At 44.2% G+C, this 17,268-nt stretch overlaps 2 protein-coding genes across 4 annotated transcripts; both read right to left on the bottom strand.

Moving 5' to 3' along the window:
* Positions 1-7,529: 7,529 nt before the first annotated feature.
* Positions 7,530-9,403, bottom strand: LOC117462952 (tripartite motif-containing protein 16-like). The gene has a single exon (XM_034105323.2). The coding sequence runs from the start codon at positions 9,385-9,387 to the stop codon at positions 7,759-7,761; it is 1,629 nt and encodes a 542-aa protein (XP_033961214.2). The 5' UTR covers positions 9,388-9,403; the 3' UTR covers positions 7,530-7,758.
* A 5,781-nt stretch (positions 9,404-15,184) lies between these two features.
* On the bottom strand, positions 15,185-16,912 carry LOC117462951 (tripartite motif-containing protein 16-like). Of its 3 annotated transcripts, none has more exons than XM_071206435.1 (2): positions 15,842-16,900; positions 15,185-15,799 (listed from the first exon to the last, which is right to left on the bottom strand). In XM_071206435.1, the coding sequence occupies exons 1-2, from the start codon at positions 16,898-16,900 to the stop codon at positions 15,242-15,244; spliced, it is 1,617 nt and encodes a 538-aa protein (XP_071062536.1). In that variant the 3' UTR covers positions 15,185-15,241. The 3 variants fall into 3 exon arrangements, with proteins under 3 accessions (XP_071062536.1, XP_071062537.1, XP_033961213.1); XM_071206436.1 differs by having other exon boundaries at positions 15,185-15,804; positions 15,931-16,900; XM_034105322.2 differs by having other exon boundaries at positions 15,185-16,912.
* Between the last annotated feature and the right edge of the window lie 356 nt (positions 16,913-17,268).

The following is a 17,268-nucleotide window of genomic DNA, read 5'->3' as shown; positions in this document are numbered from 1 at the left end:
TGTGTGTTTTTCAGTTTTAATGCACTGCTCTCAACACTCGCTGTCCTGTATTGTTACCCCCCTCCTCCTCCACAGATTTTAAGTTTCTCTGTCGTGATTGTTTATATTTATACATAGATGTTTTTTATATTTGTTCTATTATATCTAAATGTCGTGTTTTATTCCAACTGAATTCACCTTTGCCATTCGCCACATGCATTTATATGTGAGTTTGTGTTTTTCCTGTGTTTTGGGTGCCATTCATAATTTCATAAAAGAGTCATTGACATCATTTCATCATGTATTCGCACACAATAATGTCCTGAGAAGAATAGCTAAGTTACCCTGAAGTGTTTGAAAGGATCAGTTACGGATACAATCCTCCATACACGAATAGTGTTTTATTTTGAAGGCCAGTGCGACTGACACCAGCACCCTCAATAATGGTCAATCATTTGCAGAAAAGCTCTCAGAATACAATGATGACTTTCTTTAATTGGCTTATTCTCTGTGACATAGTTTTAATCTCTGACAAAGAGCTGTTTTACCACATGTTTTGTAAGGTGGCGGGATTGTTTTATCTGTATAAGTAGTTATAATCATACCCCTTTCGTCAAAAGTGACAGGTAGTGTGACAGGTCACACCTCTCCCTACTTATGCAAATGAGCTAAGTCCCGCCCCCCATTGCGAGACCCTTTGATGTGATTGGGTACAATCAGGGGCGGACTGGCCATCGGGACGTTCGGGACGAATCCCGATGAGCCGGTACTGAAGTGGGCCGGTTGGACGATGTGGGCCGGCCGGTAACCGGCAGGGATTGGCATTATAAATGGCCCGCTGAACTGGAAGCACTATTTAGGCCAGCATAACGTACTTTCCACTTGCCCGCTCGGGCCACTAAAAATATTGCTTTAAAATCGTTGTCCTGTGGTATTGGTATTTTGACTAGCAATTTAGTTAAATTGTTTCGTTTATTAACGCGACAACATAGCGTTCCGTGAGTTTGTCGTCGTTGTTGGGTGAAAAGCAAACAGCTGTTTGCTGCGGAGCGCAGCGCGAGCAGGCTCCCGTGAGCGGGAGCGCGCTCCTTCACCACAGACATCGCGCCACCTAACCATTCGCCAAAATGTTTTTAATACCAGCGGTAACCGGCCAAGCGCCGGGCAAAAAACTATCTTCAAATAAAAGAAAGTCACCGGAGGAGTTAAAGGAGAGTGACAGGGAGTATGAGAAGAAGAGGGAGAGAAAGTGTCAGCCAGCTTGATCGATGGAGTTGGCTGCAGTGACGCGTCCTAAAACCCTTTTATAATCTATCGATTAGATTTATGATTTGAAAATTATAAAAGTAGAGTAGACATGTGGAGATTATCCGGCTTACTTCAATTACTATTGAAACATGTGTTAATTTTCTTCATCATTAGTCGATTTCTTTTTGGACGAAGGCTCCGGGCCTCCGGGCAAGTGGTTACAATGATGGGGCCAGCGATAATATAATGCCAGTAGCATTTTACCCTTAATGTCTACCTCTGCGGTAAGTCACTAGCACCGCGGTGGGCCGGCGGTACCGAAGTGGGCCGGTCGAGAGTCCCGGCTGATTTGTAGTCCCAGTCCGCCCCTGGGTACAATCATGTTAATGAGCTAAGTCCCGCCTCCCATTGTTCGAGATCCCTTTGATGTGTGTGTTATCAGGTAGGTGTGAAAAGCCCCCCTGTGTAGTGCCTTTGTTGTCTAATTCTTTGATGTGTTGATTAGGGCAGACTCTTTGAAGTTATGTTGTCTGGCCCCTGTCCCCTCACACCCCTTTGTAGTCTAGTCCATTGATGTGTGTTATAACAGGTAGGTGTGAAATGCCCCCCTGTGTAGTGCCTTTGTTGTCTAATTCTTTGATGTGTTGATTAGGGTAGTCTCTTTGAAGTTATGTTGTCTGGCCCCTGTCCCCTCACACTCCTTTGTAGTCTAGTCCATTGATGTGTGTTATCAGGTAGGTGTGAAAAGCCCCCCTGTGTAGTGCCTTTGTTGTCTAATTATTTGATATGTTGATTAAGGCAGACTCTTTGAAGTTATGTTGTCTGGCCCCTGTCCCTCAGAGCCCTTTGTTATCTAATCTAATTAGCCTTTGATGTTTTGCCCTTTGATGTGAGGTGTGATTTCACACTGGTGAAAGTCTTTGATGTTAATCTAGGTGTCTCTTTGAAGTTATGCGTGAGACTGTCTACCCGCCCCCTCCTGGCCTCCCCCCTTTTCTCCACCCCCTTCCTGTGGCTATGAAGCCAGCAGATAGTGGAGGTGGAATTAGATGAAGATAGAAATACACTCAAACTAAATTAAAAAAGACAGTCATTTACACTTACCAAGTCACCATTAAAAACAGAAAAATGTCAAGAGACGCCTCGAATGGGGTTTAACCAGCCTGTGACAGCTTACCCGTCTGAAGAGCCAGTCAAGAAACGAATGCAGCATCTGGGCCGGGTTCAGAGTACAGTCTCTTTCTGGTCATGTGTGTTGGAGGAGGGGCTCTGTAAGGAAGTCTGAAGGGAGGGGCATATCTTTCCCCCTGGTTGTGTACTTTCAAATTATAGATCACTCGAGATGGTTTCTCCAAAATGACAGGTTTTGCATATATAAAAAGTGTATCTTTCGGTAACCTTCTTGAGAGAATTAAGCATACATCTGTCAAATGTTCAAAACAGCCTTTTGTTTCACTGACATAGCCTCTAAAATCACAAACTGCCATTAAGAGTCAGAATCCTAGCGAAATCTCCTCAAACAGAATACTTTCATGGTAGTGGTCCTCTTTTATACACAAAAGTGTATCTTTTCAGTAACTTTCTCAGAGAATTTAAGCATAAATCTGGCAAATGTTCAAAACAGCTTTGTTTTCACTGAAATAGCCTCAAAATCACAAACTGACATTAAGAGTCAGGGGGTTAACGAAATCTACTAAAACAAAGTACTTCATTATCTACTTTTTTCAGCTTTTATACACAAAAGTGCAGGGAAGGTAGGCAGATTTAGAACACTATCTGTGCAATGAGAAGGAAGAGGGACAGGGGAGGAAAATTCAGAGGATGAAGAAGCAGAAAACAGCCATTATTCTTCACTCTTTTGTAAAACGGACAGTTTCAAGAAAGATGAAACCGTGTTTATGCAGACATGCAAAATATCTGAAGCCCTATAAAAAAGTTACAAGTATATTGGGTGAAAATATCTCAGAAAGTCGTAATATTGTTTATTAGTGATACCTGAGGATATTCTCTTTTTTATTTGTAGCGACTGAACTAATGTGTAATTACTTTTTTACTAACTATAAGAAAAGTCTTTCTGAAGAGGGGAAATAATAAAACAATTTTAAAAACATGATCTGTGTAGGGAGCATGATGGGCGTCTAATAGCTGTGCTACTAACGCATGATGTTGAATAGGCTTACCGGCCGATGTTAAGAAACCGCATTTTCCACAAGACACCAAAATCATGGCACACACCAAATGCATACCTGGAGTACCTGTGAAAATGGTTGCAACTCTATCTTTAGCCAAAATACACGCCCTCGGCAGAGCATACAACTCTGCAGCCTGAGCCGACGTGCCATTTGGCAAGGCCCGGCTTTCTAAAACTTCCCAGTCATTTACAACAGCATAGCCTGCTAAGTGTACTGTGTCAGACGGCCTGCTCGCAGACCCGTCTGTGTATAGAATCATATCTGAATTAGGGATAGGAGTTTGCAACATATCAGTTCTGGGGGAAGAAGACATGTCAATCGTTGTGACACAGTCATGTGTGATTTCAAAATCTGGAATCGGTACCAGCGTAGCTGGGTTTAGAGGGGGAGAGCGTTTAAGTGTGATGTGTGGGCTTGAAATAATTATTGCTTCATAACCAGAGCGCCTTGCTGCTGTCATATGCTGAATAGCAGAGGTGTTCAGAATATGCAAAACTGCATGTGGGACATGTACTACACAGTCACTGGCCAGTACAATGGGAGAGGATTGTTTGATAACAATTGCAACTGCGGCTACTGCTCGCAGACATGAAGGCATACCAAGTACCACAGGGGAGAGTCGAGATGAGTAGTATGCAACAGGCCGGGAATTAGAGCCATGCTTCTGCACCAAGATGCCCGTCGCAAAGCCCCCCTTCTCATGGACGTGCAGGTGAAACGGCTGATGGTAATCAGGGAGCCCCAGGGCCGGAGCTGATGTCAGGGCTCGCTTTAAGTCCTGAAAAGCTGTGTGCATGTCCTCAGACCATTGAACAATGTTAGGAGCAGCCTGCAGAGTGGCAGCACGCAGGACAGAGTCCATAGCAGCGTACTCGTATATCCAGTGTCTGCAATAGTTAGCCATGCCCAAAAAAGACAGCATGTCTTTCTTTGTGCGGGGTGGTGCCACTTTGTTCAAAAGGCAAATCCTGGCTGGCGAGAGGAGTCGGTGTCCATCCCTCAGAATGTGACTCAGGTATGTGACCTCAGTCTGGCAATACTGCAACTTAGCCAGGGATGCTCTGTGTCCGCATTCAGAAAGTCTTTTCATGAGCAGAATGGAGTCGATGCGACATGCGTCCATGTTGGGAGAAGCTAACAACAGGTCATCTGCGTACTGAAGCAAGATACTACCTCCTGTAAGGACCAAAGTGTCCAGATCTCTCTTAACCGCTGCTGCGTACACAGTAGGCGACTCGACGTACCCCTGTGGGAGGCGCGTGTATGTGATTTGTTTACCTTTAAAAGTAAATGCAAACAGATACTGGCTGTCTGGATGCAGAGGAACAGAGAAAAATGCTGAACACAAATCGATTACTGTGTAACATTTCGAATCTGACGGTAATGATGCAAGAATTGAATTAGTGTCAGGCACTATAGGAGCTGTCGGAATGACAATAGCGTTAATAGCTTGCAAATCTTGGACAAAACGCCACTCATCAGGGCGATTGTGCTTGGGTATGGGCAAGATGGGCATGTTACATGGACTCGTTGTATGGATTAATACGCCCTGATCGAGCAGAGATTGGATGACTCCTTCAATTCCCAAAATGGCTCTATGGGGTAAATTGTACTGTCTGATAGCTGGCAATCTGGCATTGGCTTTAAGTGTGACTCTGTGTGGAGGGGCTGAGCAAACAAACCCCACATGATTTTTGTGTTTAGCCCATAATGTGGCAGGAACCTCAGAAAAATCTGAAGGGGGTCCATATTGTGTGAGTGCAGGTGGCTGTAAATGAAGAAATGTGCTTTGAGGGAGAGAAAGTTGCTCAGAGAGATACAGCATGTAATGTTGTTCTCTGAGGTCAATTAGATCATGTGTGTGTGTGAGAAGCCTTTGTAGCCCTCAGCAGAGCATGGCAGTGGGCTGCCATGACCCCCACTTCTTCAGGGTCACTTCCTGAAGTGACCGCTATTGCGAGGTGAGGAATCGTGTCTGCAGCATAAAGAGCCTGTTGTGCGGTTTTGAGCCTCAGGGGCAATGCGCACCCCTGGGGTCCTAAAAATAGAAATTGTTCACATTCCAACTGATCTGAGCTGTTGCAAAAACCTCTTACTGATAGCGCATAGTCATCTGATGGGTTAAAAGCAGCTGTGCAGTGACAATTCAATACAGGCCGCATAAGGGACATTAAAGAAGCACACACAGGGGAAATGCTAGCAATTTTCTGAATTCCTGTTGTTGAGAAAACAGAAATCATGTTGAAATCTGGAAATGACCAACAATAAAGGTTGTCCTGAGATGATTGAATGAATTGGACAGCTTGATAGACTTTGCTGTCAGGAATAGTCAAAAACAATCCGTCTGGAGTGCAATGTATTGTTGCTTGTAATTTACAAAGCAAATCTCTGCCCATTAGATTAATAGGACTTCCATCTGAAATAATGAAAGAGTGTTGGACATGTGATCCTTCAATTGAAATATTAGTTCTCTCTGAAACGGGCTCTGACATAGGAATGCCAGAAACTCCCATTGTTGTGACAAAATTATTGGTTGCTTCACACACTTTCTCCTTAGTACGCACTGCTGACAATGTTGCTCCGCTGTCAATCAAAATGTCTACCGCTTTACCACTGAAATCAACGGGCATAATCGGATCTTCACGCGGGTTATTGGAAAGGCGAATTGTTGCTGCTTGAATGGGGAAATGCTGTGAATTTGACCCTATTTCTTCATCATGGCACCTCTATCTTCTGTTAAATTGACTTTGCTGACCGTTTTGCCCCTGTTGAGCCTGCCTGACATCTTGACTGTTCAGGGGAGGGGGGGGCAGTAATGCAGGGTGTTGGCGAGGGGGCTGGGGAAGAGCAGGCAAGGGTTGTGCATCCTGCTGTGCTCCCCAGCGCCGTCCACATTGTCCTGCCCAGTGGTCTGTTGCGCCACAGACGTGACACGGCGTCAACTTTCTGGGATTTTTATTCTGCTGCTGTCTGCCCTTGTCTTGGTAATTGTCTGATGTCCCCTGATTTTGATACTGCTGTGTGCGGTTTTGTCCCTGAAACCGCTGGGAGTTATCCGCACTCTGATAAGCCTGTGTATTTTGAGGCAACTTTTGCGCAATTCTCGGGGTCAGAAATATCTGATATCTGTGTAACGCGCGTATTGTTGCGAGGGTTAATTTCCATGTTTTAATTTGCCAATCTGGGGTAGTCATCATATACGCCTGAGCTGTTTCAGGGATTAAATTATGCAACAAAGTCTGTATGGCGAACAAATCATTGCCCTCTCTTTTAATGCCCGCATTATTGTCCCACATTATCATGAAACGCTGGAGAAATTCTGGGACTGTTTCTGTTGGGTTCTGTACGCAAGCCGTCACCAGCGAAAAATCTGTGTGAGTTTTGGCGCATGCTTTGATTGCAATAGCAGCTACAGTCTGGATCCACATATCACGCGTCTGTGTCGGAGGCCAGTCACCCGCTGGCACCTCCGCAGAAATGCTGTTGATTTAGGCTTTAATTATCCTCTGAAAACTCCTAAATTCGGCGATTCGTTTAAATACAAATCTTGCGACATTGCTTCTAATTCAGAAAATCCACTTTACTGGTGCACCCTTTAAAAGTTTCTCCGAATATTTGCTGTGTGTAATTGCCTGGTGATTTAATTCCAAGAATCACACACAGAGGAAATGGATGAAATTCGATATTCCGAGGTTATTTATTAGCCCCAAATATTCTCATAGTTTTCACATGGGCCGTGCTTGCTCGTAGACACATGTCCCAGCAACAATCACTGGGAAATCGGCCAGGACAACGTCCTCTTGACACCGATTCCCGAGGTTATGATTAGCCTCCAGATGTAAATGAGTAGAGAAACCCAAAAAAATTGCAGCAGCTCAGTTCTCTCAGGTAATTTTGATACACCGTTGATCCCAAACGCTGGTAAGACAATCTCAAAATAGAATTGTACTTACCAGCCTCTGAAGATCTTTTGGTGTCCTGTTCCGTGACGCCAATCTGTGAGAGAAACTTCTGCTCAGCAATGTTGATGGAAGAAATGGAAACTGGAGTCCGCTTTATATCAAACACTGAGTTTAATCGAGAGTCACGGCCGTGAGTGAGTACAGGGCATTTCCACAACGTGCATTGAGAAATCCCGAGTCAACACTCAGAAATACACAGAAAACACAGGCAATTCTACCAGAGGATCCAGGAGGAGCCTCTGTTTGCGCCCTTTCTAATCATAATTAAATAAAGGATATTCAGAGACAAATAAAGTCTGTTTAGAGTCATCTGCCTAGTTGGCCACACTTCCCCCAACAGGAAGGCAGGACCTTTGACCTGTGCCCTGCTCTAAGTATCAGGCAGACACATGTGAAAACACTAAAATGCTTCTATACACAGACAACAGGAGAATATTCTCTAACACTAAGGACCAAGATTTGTCATTGTATCCAAATCCACTTTCTCTCCCTGCTCTGCTGATATTCTTGTATGCGACTGCTACATCAAGTCCTTCCCCTCTCCGCTCCACCTCCCAGTAACAATGTCCAGTCAGATTCTCTCTACTCAGGACCTGAGGACAATAAGTGAATCTGTCTGGGTGACTAGAATAAGACTGATGTTGTCCCATGTGTTTTGCTTGTCTGCCCCCCTCAGATAATAACAGCAGTATGTTTGCTGTGTTTGGATCCAGTGTGATCTCCTGTGAGTATCTGAAGAACCCAGCTCTGGTGGTGGGCTCTGCTGCTGACAGTAAAGCATCCACTTCAGTCGATGAGACATTTGTCCATTCCTCTCTCAGGACGTCCTGTAGTTTGTCTCTGACTGCTGACAGGGCCACCGTCACGTCCTCAAAGTAGCTCAGAGGACAGATGTTGGTGCTGGAGGAGTGTGTAGCTTCACTGAGGAGGGCTGGCAGTGAGGGGTAGCTGAGCAGAAACTGGTTGTGATCCTCTGTGTGAGACAGCAGCTTCAGCTCAGCGTCTCTCCTCTTCAGCTCAGGGATCTCCTGCTCCAGCTTCTCCTGGAGCTCTCTGACTCGACTCACTTCTCTCTTCTGCTGGGATCTGACCTGCTGCTTCACATCAGAGCTTCTCTTCTCCACGAGACGGATCAGCTCAGTGAACGTCTTCTCACTGTCCTCCACTGCTTTATCAGCAGAGCCATTGACGGCCTCCACCTCCTGCTGAAGCCGCTTCACCTCCTTCTCTCTGTCCTGGATTCTCTGCTGGATGTTTAGTCGACTCACCTCCAGCTCTCTCTGCCTCTCAGTCCTCTCTGCTGCAGCTGACACCGTGTTGTGGCCTTTGTGTTCGTCCACAGAGCAGAGATAACAGATACTCTGCTGATCAGTGCGGCAGAACATCTTCATAACCTCGTCGTGACGAGAGCAGATGTTCTCCTGGAGCTTCTTGGAGGGCTCCACCAGCTTGTGTTTCTTTAATGGAGCTACGTCATAATGAGGCTGGAGGTGTTTGTCACAATAAGAGGCCAGACACACAAGGCAGGACTTACAGGCTCTCAGTTTCCTCCCAGTGCAGACATCACAGGCCACATCTTCAGCTCCAGCATAGCAGAGATCAGCAGGAGCAGCTTGGAGTCCAGTCTTCTTCAGCTCCTCCACTAAAGCTGCTAACATGGTGTTTTTCAGCAGGACAGGCCTCGGTGTGAAGCTCTGCCTACACTGAGGGCAGCTGTGGATCTCCTTCTCATCCTCTCCATCCCAGAAGCCTTTAATACACTTCATGCAGTAGCTGTGTCCACAGGGAGTAGCCACTGGATCCTTCAGTAGATCCAGACAGATCGAACAAGAGAAGGTTTCCCGGTCCAGCTGAACTCCTTTCTGCGCCATTTCTCCTCTCAGTGGCAGCGAGTGTCTGAGTTTCACTTCCTGAGAGCTGAAACTATGTGAGCTGTGATCTGAACAGGATGTGTGTGTGCAGTGAATGTGGCCTATCAGCTCTACCCACATGTTGGTTACACCCATCCTCCTCAGTGTGGATCTAAAGGAGAGGAACCAGGAAATACAGAGTGGAGCTGGCTGTGTCTGAGAGCAGGAGGAAGAGGGAGGGCTTATCAAACTCTGACTCATTCCAGGAAGAGGAGCAGACACTCTGAACTGTTTCCTCATTTACAAACGGAGCCTCGCTTACAACCTGCTCTACATTTGAAAACAGTCTTCAGCTTTAAACTATTTCTTGTAAATTCAGGCTTTTGTAGCACACAGCTCCACACTCATGGTAGCAGTGGTGTAAGAAGTACTCAGATATTCTACTAAAGTAAAAGTAGAAATACTACCGTGTAAAAATACTCTGTTAAAAGTAAAAGTACAAAGCATTGGTATCAAAATATACTTAAAGTACCAACATTAAAAGTACTCCTTATGCATAATGGCTCTTTTCAGAATTGTATACATTGAGTTACTGGTTTACTATAATAATGATATATGTGTTTTATCACAGTTATTAAATGTAGAGCTAATTTAACTTGATGTCCTGCAGCTGGATATCTTAACCTAAACATATATATATTCTATCTATTCTATATGTCAAAGTGTATTTAATAATTGATTTATACTTTGAATTATCTAATAATCTAAAACTTAAAAGTAACTAAAAGCTGTCCAATAAATGCAAATAAAAGAGCCACTTTAAAAGATATACTTAATTGTTTTTAAATGGTATTTATAGGTCTGAGAGTGGTGCTTTTAGAAGAAGCAGTTCAATTATATTTGTAAGTATATTTGTCACACTTCTTGTATACTTACAGTTGTTTCCCTGTTCTGGGATTCAACTGTTTTGCAATAGATTGAAAGATGTTCCTTCAGTTATCCCATAACTTCTTGTGTTTTATTTTTATTTTTTATTGACAGGCTTGTTCTTATTGAGTTTGTGTTTTCTTCTGGCGCTGCTTGCATGTTTCCATCATTTGTTCTGCTCTGGTTTCTTTCTTTGTTGTCTTTCGATCAATTTCCTTCACACAAAGTTTGCAGTTGAATGCATTGCATACTGCCGTGGATGCTTGCCCACATGGGACATTATAGCATTTTCACAACACAGCAAATAAATGCAACCAAGGAGAAATCCGTAAAATAGGAACTCATAATTATTGCAGGGCTTTTTTTTTTGCACCCTTGTTTTTAATTTGACGATTGTTTATCAACTCTCAGGGGGCATTTTAGCCGTGACCCTCCATTAATTCCTGTTGATTGATTCTTGCCTCATGCACACAGGCCCTATAGGTCATTCAGATTACGACAGCAATAACCAATAGGGTGTTATTTAGTTTATAGGTGCAGTGGAAGTGTGGGTGTGAGATGTTTGTTTATGGTTACATTATATTGTGTAATTTACTGTACTGCGTGTTGTAACAGGTTCACATGTATTGGCAGCTGTACAGTTTGTCATTCAGAACGGCTTGTATCTGCCTTAGTTATTAGAGTCATATGAGGTTGCCTTTTGAAGCTCTGTCACCTCACTTCACCTTTTAGTTTGATGGAGGTTCTCTTTGTGTTGCTTTTTGGAGGAAGTTGCGTTAGAAGTGGGATTTAAAGGGACAGACACAGATCATTTCAGGGACACTGCTGCAGCAAACGGCTCTCTCCTCTGGGAAATCACTGTCAGTGCTGACCTCTTAATGTCATCCAACATGTGCTTTCCTATGAAAATCTGCAGGAATAAATTAAGTATAAGTACTAAGAAGAAAATATAAACACGGTTTTAGTGCTGACTGCCGAGTAGTGCTGGGTCAAGAGGAAATACAGAAAACTAAAACAGCAGATGGTAAAGATTGAATTAGTCACATCATGTTTACAGAGTACATATGGCTAATGGCCAACGGCAGGTACACAATAAAACAATCTCTATCACACTCACAATTAGAAAACAGACTAAAGTGTAAAATAACAACCTTAGAAAATGTTTGTGGATCGAACACATTGTTTTTCTTTTAGTAACATCCATGGAAGTAATTATTTTTTCCATATGTGAGTGCTTGTAAAGAATATCTTATGTTATGTTGTTTTGAATGGTGGTGTAGACACTTTTTACAGCATGCTATGCAACGTAAGCCAACTATTTCCTTAGCAATACTTTAAGAAGGTGGAAGACTATTCCCGTAGCAACAACCTACTGGCGACATGAACTCTGACCCTACATGAATAAAATTACCTCAAGACCAGAACTACTCAATATCTGTTTCCTCGTGTGTGTCTGGTTCAACAAAATGTCTTCACAACCAAACTTGATCAAATTAATTCAGACTATTTGTACAGTTTTTAAGCCTCTGTGATCAATCCTCTTTATTGTCTTAGTGCTCAAACACCATCTTAGTGTCTCTGAGATGTTTCAGTTACATTAGTTACTATCTCAGTTCTATTCTCATATCAGCTTCACATTTTATCCATCAGCTTTGTATGATAACATAAAATGAAGACCAAAACAACCTTTCATTTAAACACCTTTATTCATTATGTAAACCTCCATTTTAGATCAAACATCCCGTCAGTAAAGTCTGTTCAATGATTACAAGATCAGATTTACTTCATCCACACAATCAATGTGTTTAACCAGAATCTCATCTAATAAAACAAAATAAGAAATTATTTCTTATTAAATTATTAATAAGAAATTATTAACTAAAAGTTGTATAACACATCATAACACTTAACGTGTACAGTGAACAACAACAACCACAACAACCACCACCACAACAACAACAACCACAACAACAACAACAACAACAGTTAGTCTGCAAAAATAATGAATGTAATAATAAAGGTATTTGTTCCTCACACAATCAATTTGTTGACCAAAATCTGAGCTATTTAAAATAAAATACCTTATTTACTTATTGATTATGATCTTAAAGGTTATTAATATCATTGTAATGCTTTCTCTCCTAAGACTCAGGCATTAAAAGAGAAATAAATATGTACAAATGCATCAATAGAAATATTCAACAAATATTTAGAGCAAAGTTTACATTTCCATGCAGAGTAATATGAGTTGAGGTTCACAGAAATCCTCCTGAGCATGACAGCCTCCATGGCTGAACAGACACAGGAAGGAGCGCCGCCTAAAGAAACTCCAACATCTACAGAACAACTCATGAGAAGATGCTCTCCAAGAACTTGGAGTTTCAAGCTCTGCACTTTCCCTCCTCACCTCATACCTCAAAGACCGTACCTACAGGGTAACTTGGAGAGGGTCCGAGTCCGACCCTTGTCAATTAACTACAGGGGTCCCTCAGGGCTCTGTTCTTGGTCCCCTCCTCTTCTCCCTGTACACAAACTCGCTCGGATCTGTCATTAGCCCGCATGGTTTTTCATACCACTGCTACGCTGACGACACCCAATTAATTCTGTCCTTTCCCCGCTCAGAGACCCAGGTGGTCGCACGCATCTCTTCTTGTTTAGCTGACATCTCTCAGTGGATGTCCGCTCATCATCTCAAGCTCAACCTTGACAAAACTGAAGTGCTTTTCCTTCCGGGAAAAGATTGTCCCACTCTTGACCTGACCATCAACATCGGCACCTCTGCTGTCTCCCCGACCCAGACTGCAAGGAATCTGGGTGTGATCCTGGATAACAACCTGTCCTTCACTGCAAATATCGCTGCTACAACCCGCTGCTGCAGGTACACGCTTTTCAACATCAGGAAGATACGTCCCCAGCTGACCCAGAAAGCGACGCAGGTTCTGGTCCAGGCTCTCGTCACCTCACGCCTAGACTACTGCAACTCCCTCCTGGCTGGTCTACCTGCATGTGCCATCCGACCTCTGCAGCTCATCCAGAATGCAGCGGCTCGTCTGGTCTTCAACCTTCCTAAATTTTCCCACACCACTCCGCTCCTCCGCTCCCTCCACTGGCTTCCAGTAACTGCTAGAATTCACTTCAAGACACTGGTACTTGCGTACCATGCTGCGAATGGATCTGGCCCTTCCTACATCCAGGACATGGTTAAACCGTACACCCCAGCGCGTGCACTTCGCTCTGCATCAGCCAAACGACTCGCTGCACCCTCACTGCGAGGGGGACCCAAGTTCCCATCAGCAAAAACACGTGGGTTTGCTATCCTGGCTCCTAAATGGTGGAATGAGCTCCCCATTGACATCAGGACGGCAGATAGCTTACACACCTTTCAGACTGAAAACTCATCTCTTTCGACTCCACTTAGAGCGATAGAATGACTAACAAAGAACTGCTAACAGAGCACTTATATACTAATAAAGGACTGGCTTATCTAAAGCCAGTTGAGTAGCACTTGAACTGATTGGCTCTATGAAACCTGATGTACTTATATGATTCTGTTTTCCTCAAGGTTGTGTCTTCCTGGTCGAATGTACTTATTGTAAGTCGCTTTGGATAAAAGCGTCAGCTAAATGCAATGTAATGTAATGTAATGCTAAAGCACATCCCATAATGTTTGATTGTCAGCTGAGGCCTGTACTACGAAGCCGGATTTTCGCTTAGCGAGCTAACTTCAGGGAAAACTCGGGGTTTCCGGCCCTACGACGCCGGTTCTCTTTTTAGTGGACTAGATCTCCATGGTAATTTATGAGCGGCTAGCCTGGGGCCTGTACTACGAAGCAGGATTTTCGCTTAGCGAGCTAACTTCCTGGATTTCCGGTCCTACGACGCTGGTTCACTTCTTAGCGGGCTAGATAACTTATGCTGAGCGGCTAGCCTGCTCCGGAGCAGGATAGGTTCCAGGATAAGAGATCAACTCAGTGAAAGCACTGCCTGCTGACCAATCAGAGCTCAGTGTGCGGAGTTTAAAGCGATCAAGTCATATTACAGGAGAAAGGAAATACAGTTTAAACTGCCATTGCAGGAAAGACGGCCGGCCAAAATCACCGACTGTGTGAACGTGAAAATGAATAGAATATCACCTCCCATCTTCAGAGCAATCTGACTATTATAACATTAGCGTTAAGAAAGCTTACTTAAATATCTGCCACAACATAAGTAACCGGATCAAAGTAACATTACGTACAGTCCGCGGCACTGTGAGACGTCGATGTGTCCCATTATCATTCATATCACATCATATCACATCATAATGTATCATATATTTCCTTATCTGAGTCAGCTTCTTGAGCCGTATCTGGCCGTGCAACACTCACAGCGTCACATACTGTATGCAGAAGTATTATTCTAAGCAACACATTAAATTGACGAAACACTAGAGTCAAATGTAATTAAAGTCAGATCTACTCGTGTCTGACGGGGCAGTGATATCATTAACCTGTTAATAGGTTTTTAAATATTAAGATGCCCTGTGGCACAGTGTTGTGAAAGAAAAAACCAGGGTCCCCGCCGGCGGGGACCTTCGGGCTTAACAGGTTAATGAACACATTCAAACACTTTTTCTTTTTCCAGCTGCATTCACCTTGCAGGTGCAGCTATGTGGCTTTTATCCTGGATAAAGTGTTTAAGTCATGGATGTTTAAAGTTTGACGTATTCATATTTGTCTAATATTATAGTTCACTTTTCATTCAGGAAGTATGACGCTGCGCTGTCAGTGCGCTTCTCCATGTTTGTGATTGGTCAAATGTTGCTAACCCCGCCCCTTTTATGTGAACGCGCACCTAACTAGATAGGACACGGCTGGCTTGAGCAATCCACTTGATAACGCGCGTCGTAGGACCGTTTTGCGAGAACGCGTATGTTTTGGATTAGACCAACTGGCCAACACAAACATATCCAGGTTATGTTGAACCGGCTTCGTAGTACAGGCCCCTGATCTCTGTGCGGTGAAGACATGAACACTCAGCACTCAGCAACAATGATGGACACAATGAGTTTAAGAAGTAGAAGAGTTCCTCAAATGACTTCAGGCTATTTCAGTTTACAAAACTCAGCTGTGGTTCCATAACCATAAGGCCAAAATCCAGCATGTAGCGGCTGAGTGAATGTGGTCTGGACTCTGTGGAGGAGAGTCATGGTTTCAGAGATGCTGTAGAAGGACAGAACACCTGCTCTGTGATCCAGGTACACTCCTACTCTGAAGGACTGAGGACCTGAGACAGGAGTGTTGATATTGTTGTAACGAAATGAATAACTGTTTTGTTTACACTCTAAAGACCAAGATTTGTCATTGCGTCCAAATGCACATTCACCCCCACTCCCTGCTCTACTGATATTCTTGTATGCGACTGCTACATCAACTTCTCTGCCTCTCCACTCCACCTCCCAGTAACAACGTCCAGTCAGACTCTCTCTACTCAGGACCTGAACACAATTTGTGAATCTGTCTGGGTGACTAGAATAAGACTGTGGTTGTCCCATGAGTGTTGCTTTTCTGCCCCCCTCAGATAATAACAGCTGTGTGTATGCTGTGTTTGGATCCAGAGTGATCTCCTGTGAATATTCTAAGAACTCAGCTCTGGTGGTGGGCTCTGCTGCTGACAGTAAAACATCCACTTCAGTCGGTGAGGCGTTTGTCAATTCCTCTCTCAGGACGTCCTGTAGTTTGTCTCTGACTGCTGACAGGGCCGCCGTCATGTCCTCAAAGTAGCTCAGAGGACGGATGTTGAGGCTGGAGGAGTGTGTAGCTTCACTGAGGGCTGGCAGTGAGGGGTAGCTGAGCAGAAACTGGTTGTGATCCTCTGTGTGAGACAGCAGCTTCAGCTCAGCGTCTCTCCTCTTCAGCTCAGAGATCTCCTGCTCCAGCTTCTCCTGGAGCTCTCTGACTCGACTCACTTCTCTCTTCTGCTGGGATCTGACCTGCTGCTTCACATCAGAGCTTCTTTTCTGCATGAGACTGATCAGCTCAGTGAACGTCTTCTCACTGTCCTCCACTGCTTTATCAGCAGAGCCATTGACGGCCTTCACCTCCTGCTGAAGCAGCTTCACCTCCTTCTCTCTGTCCTGGATTCTCTGCTGGATGTTTAGTCGACTCCCCTCCAGCTCTCTCTGCCTCTCAGTCCTCTCTGCTGCAGCTGACACCGTGTCGTGGCCTTTGTGTTCGTCCACAGAGTAGAGATAACAGATACACTGCTGATCAGTGCGGCAGAACATCTTCATCACCTCATCATGACGAGAGCAGATGTTCTCCTGGAGCTTCTTGGAGGGCTCCACCAGCTTGTGGTTTTTCAAGACATGTAATTCATTATGACACTGGAGGTGTTTGTCACAATAAGAGGCCACACACATAAGACAGGACTTACAGGCTCTCAATTTTCTCCCAGTGCAGACATCACAGGCCACGTCTTCAGCTCCAGCATAGCAGAGATCAGCAGGAGCAGCTTGGAGTCCAGTCTTCTTCAGCTTCTCCACTAAAGCTGCTAACATGGTGCTTTTCAGCAGGACAGGCCTCGGTGTGAAGCTCTGCCTGCACTGAGGGCAGCTGTGGATTAGCTCTCCATCCCAGTGGTGTTTAATACACTTCATGCAGTAGCTGTGTCCACAGGGAATAGTGACCGGATCCTTCAGTAGATCCAGACAGATGGAACAAGAGAAGGTTTCTCGGTCCAGCTGAACTCCTCCCTGCGCCATCCCACCTCTCAGTGATAGTTACGGACTGCAGACAGAAAGTAAAATATCCACTTTCTCTGAACAGAAACAATCTCTGACGGACAACAAATCTCCTCTCCTTCTGCTTTTGCTCACTCACTGCAGAGAATGAGGAGCACAGCTCCAATGAGAACAGCTTTCTCATTTAACATGTTGCTTGTTACTTGTTACTACCTGTGAAGGGGAGGGAACAATCAAATACTTTGATAGGGTGTAGCTCAGCTTGTTTTATAGCAGGAAGCGACAGGTTAAACTGCATTTAACAATTCTTTGTGTGATAGGCAGGGTGTGTTATGTCATTAACAAAGTGCAATAAGAGTATTTAGACATAAAGCTATGACATACCATCA

Source organism: Pseudochaenichthys georgianus, chromosome 17 (genome assembly GCF_902827115.2).
Source record: "Pseudochaenichthys georgianus chromosome 17, fPseGeo1.2, whole genome shotgun sequence".
Lineage (NCBI taxonomy): Eukaryota > Metazoa > Chordata > Actinopteri > Perciformes > Channichthyidae > Pseudochaenichthys > Pseudochaenichthys georgianus.
Note: the sequence above shows the minus strand (reverse complement) of the source record. Positions and strands in the feature narration are given on the sequence as shown.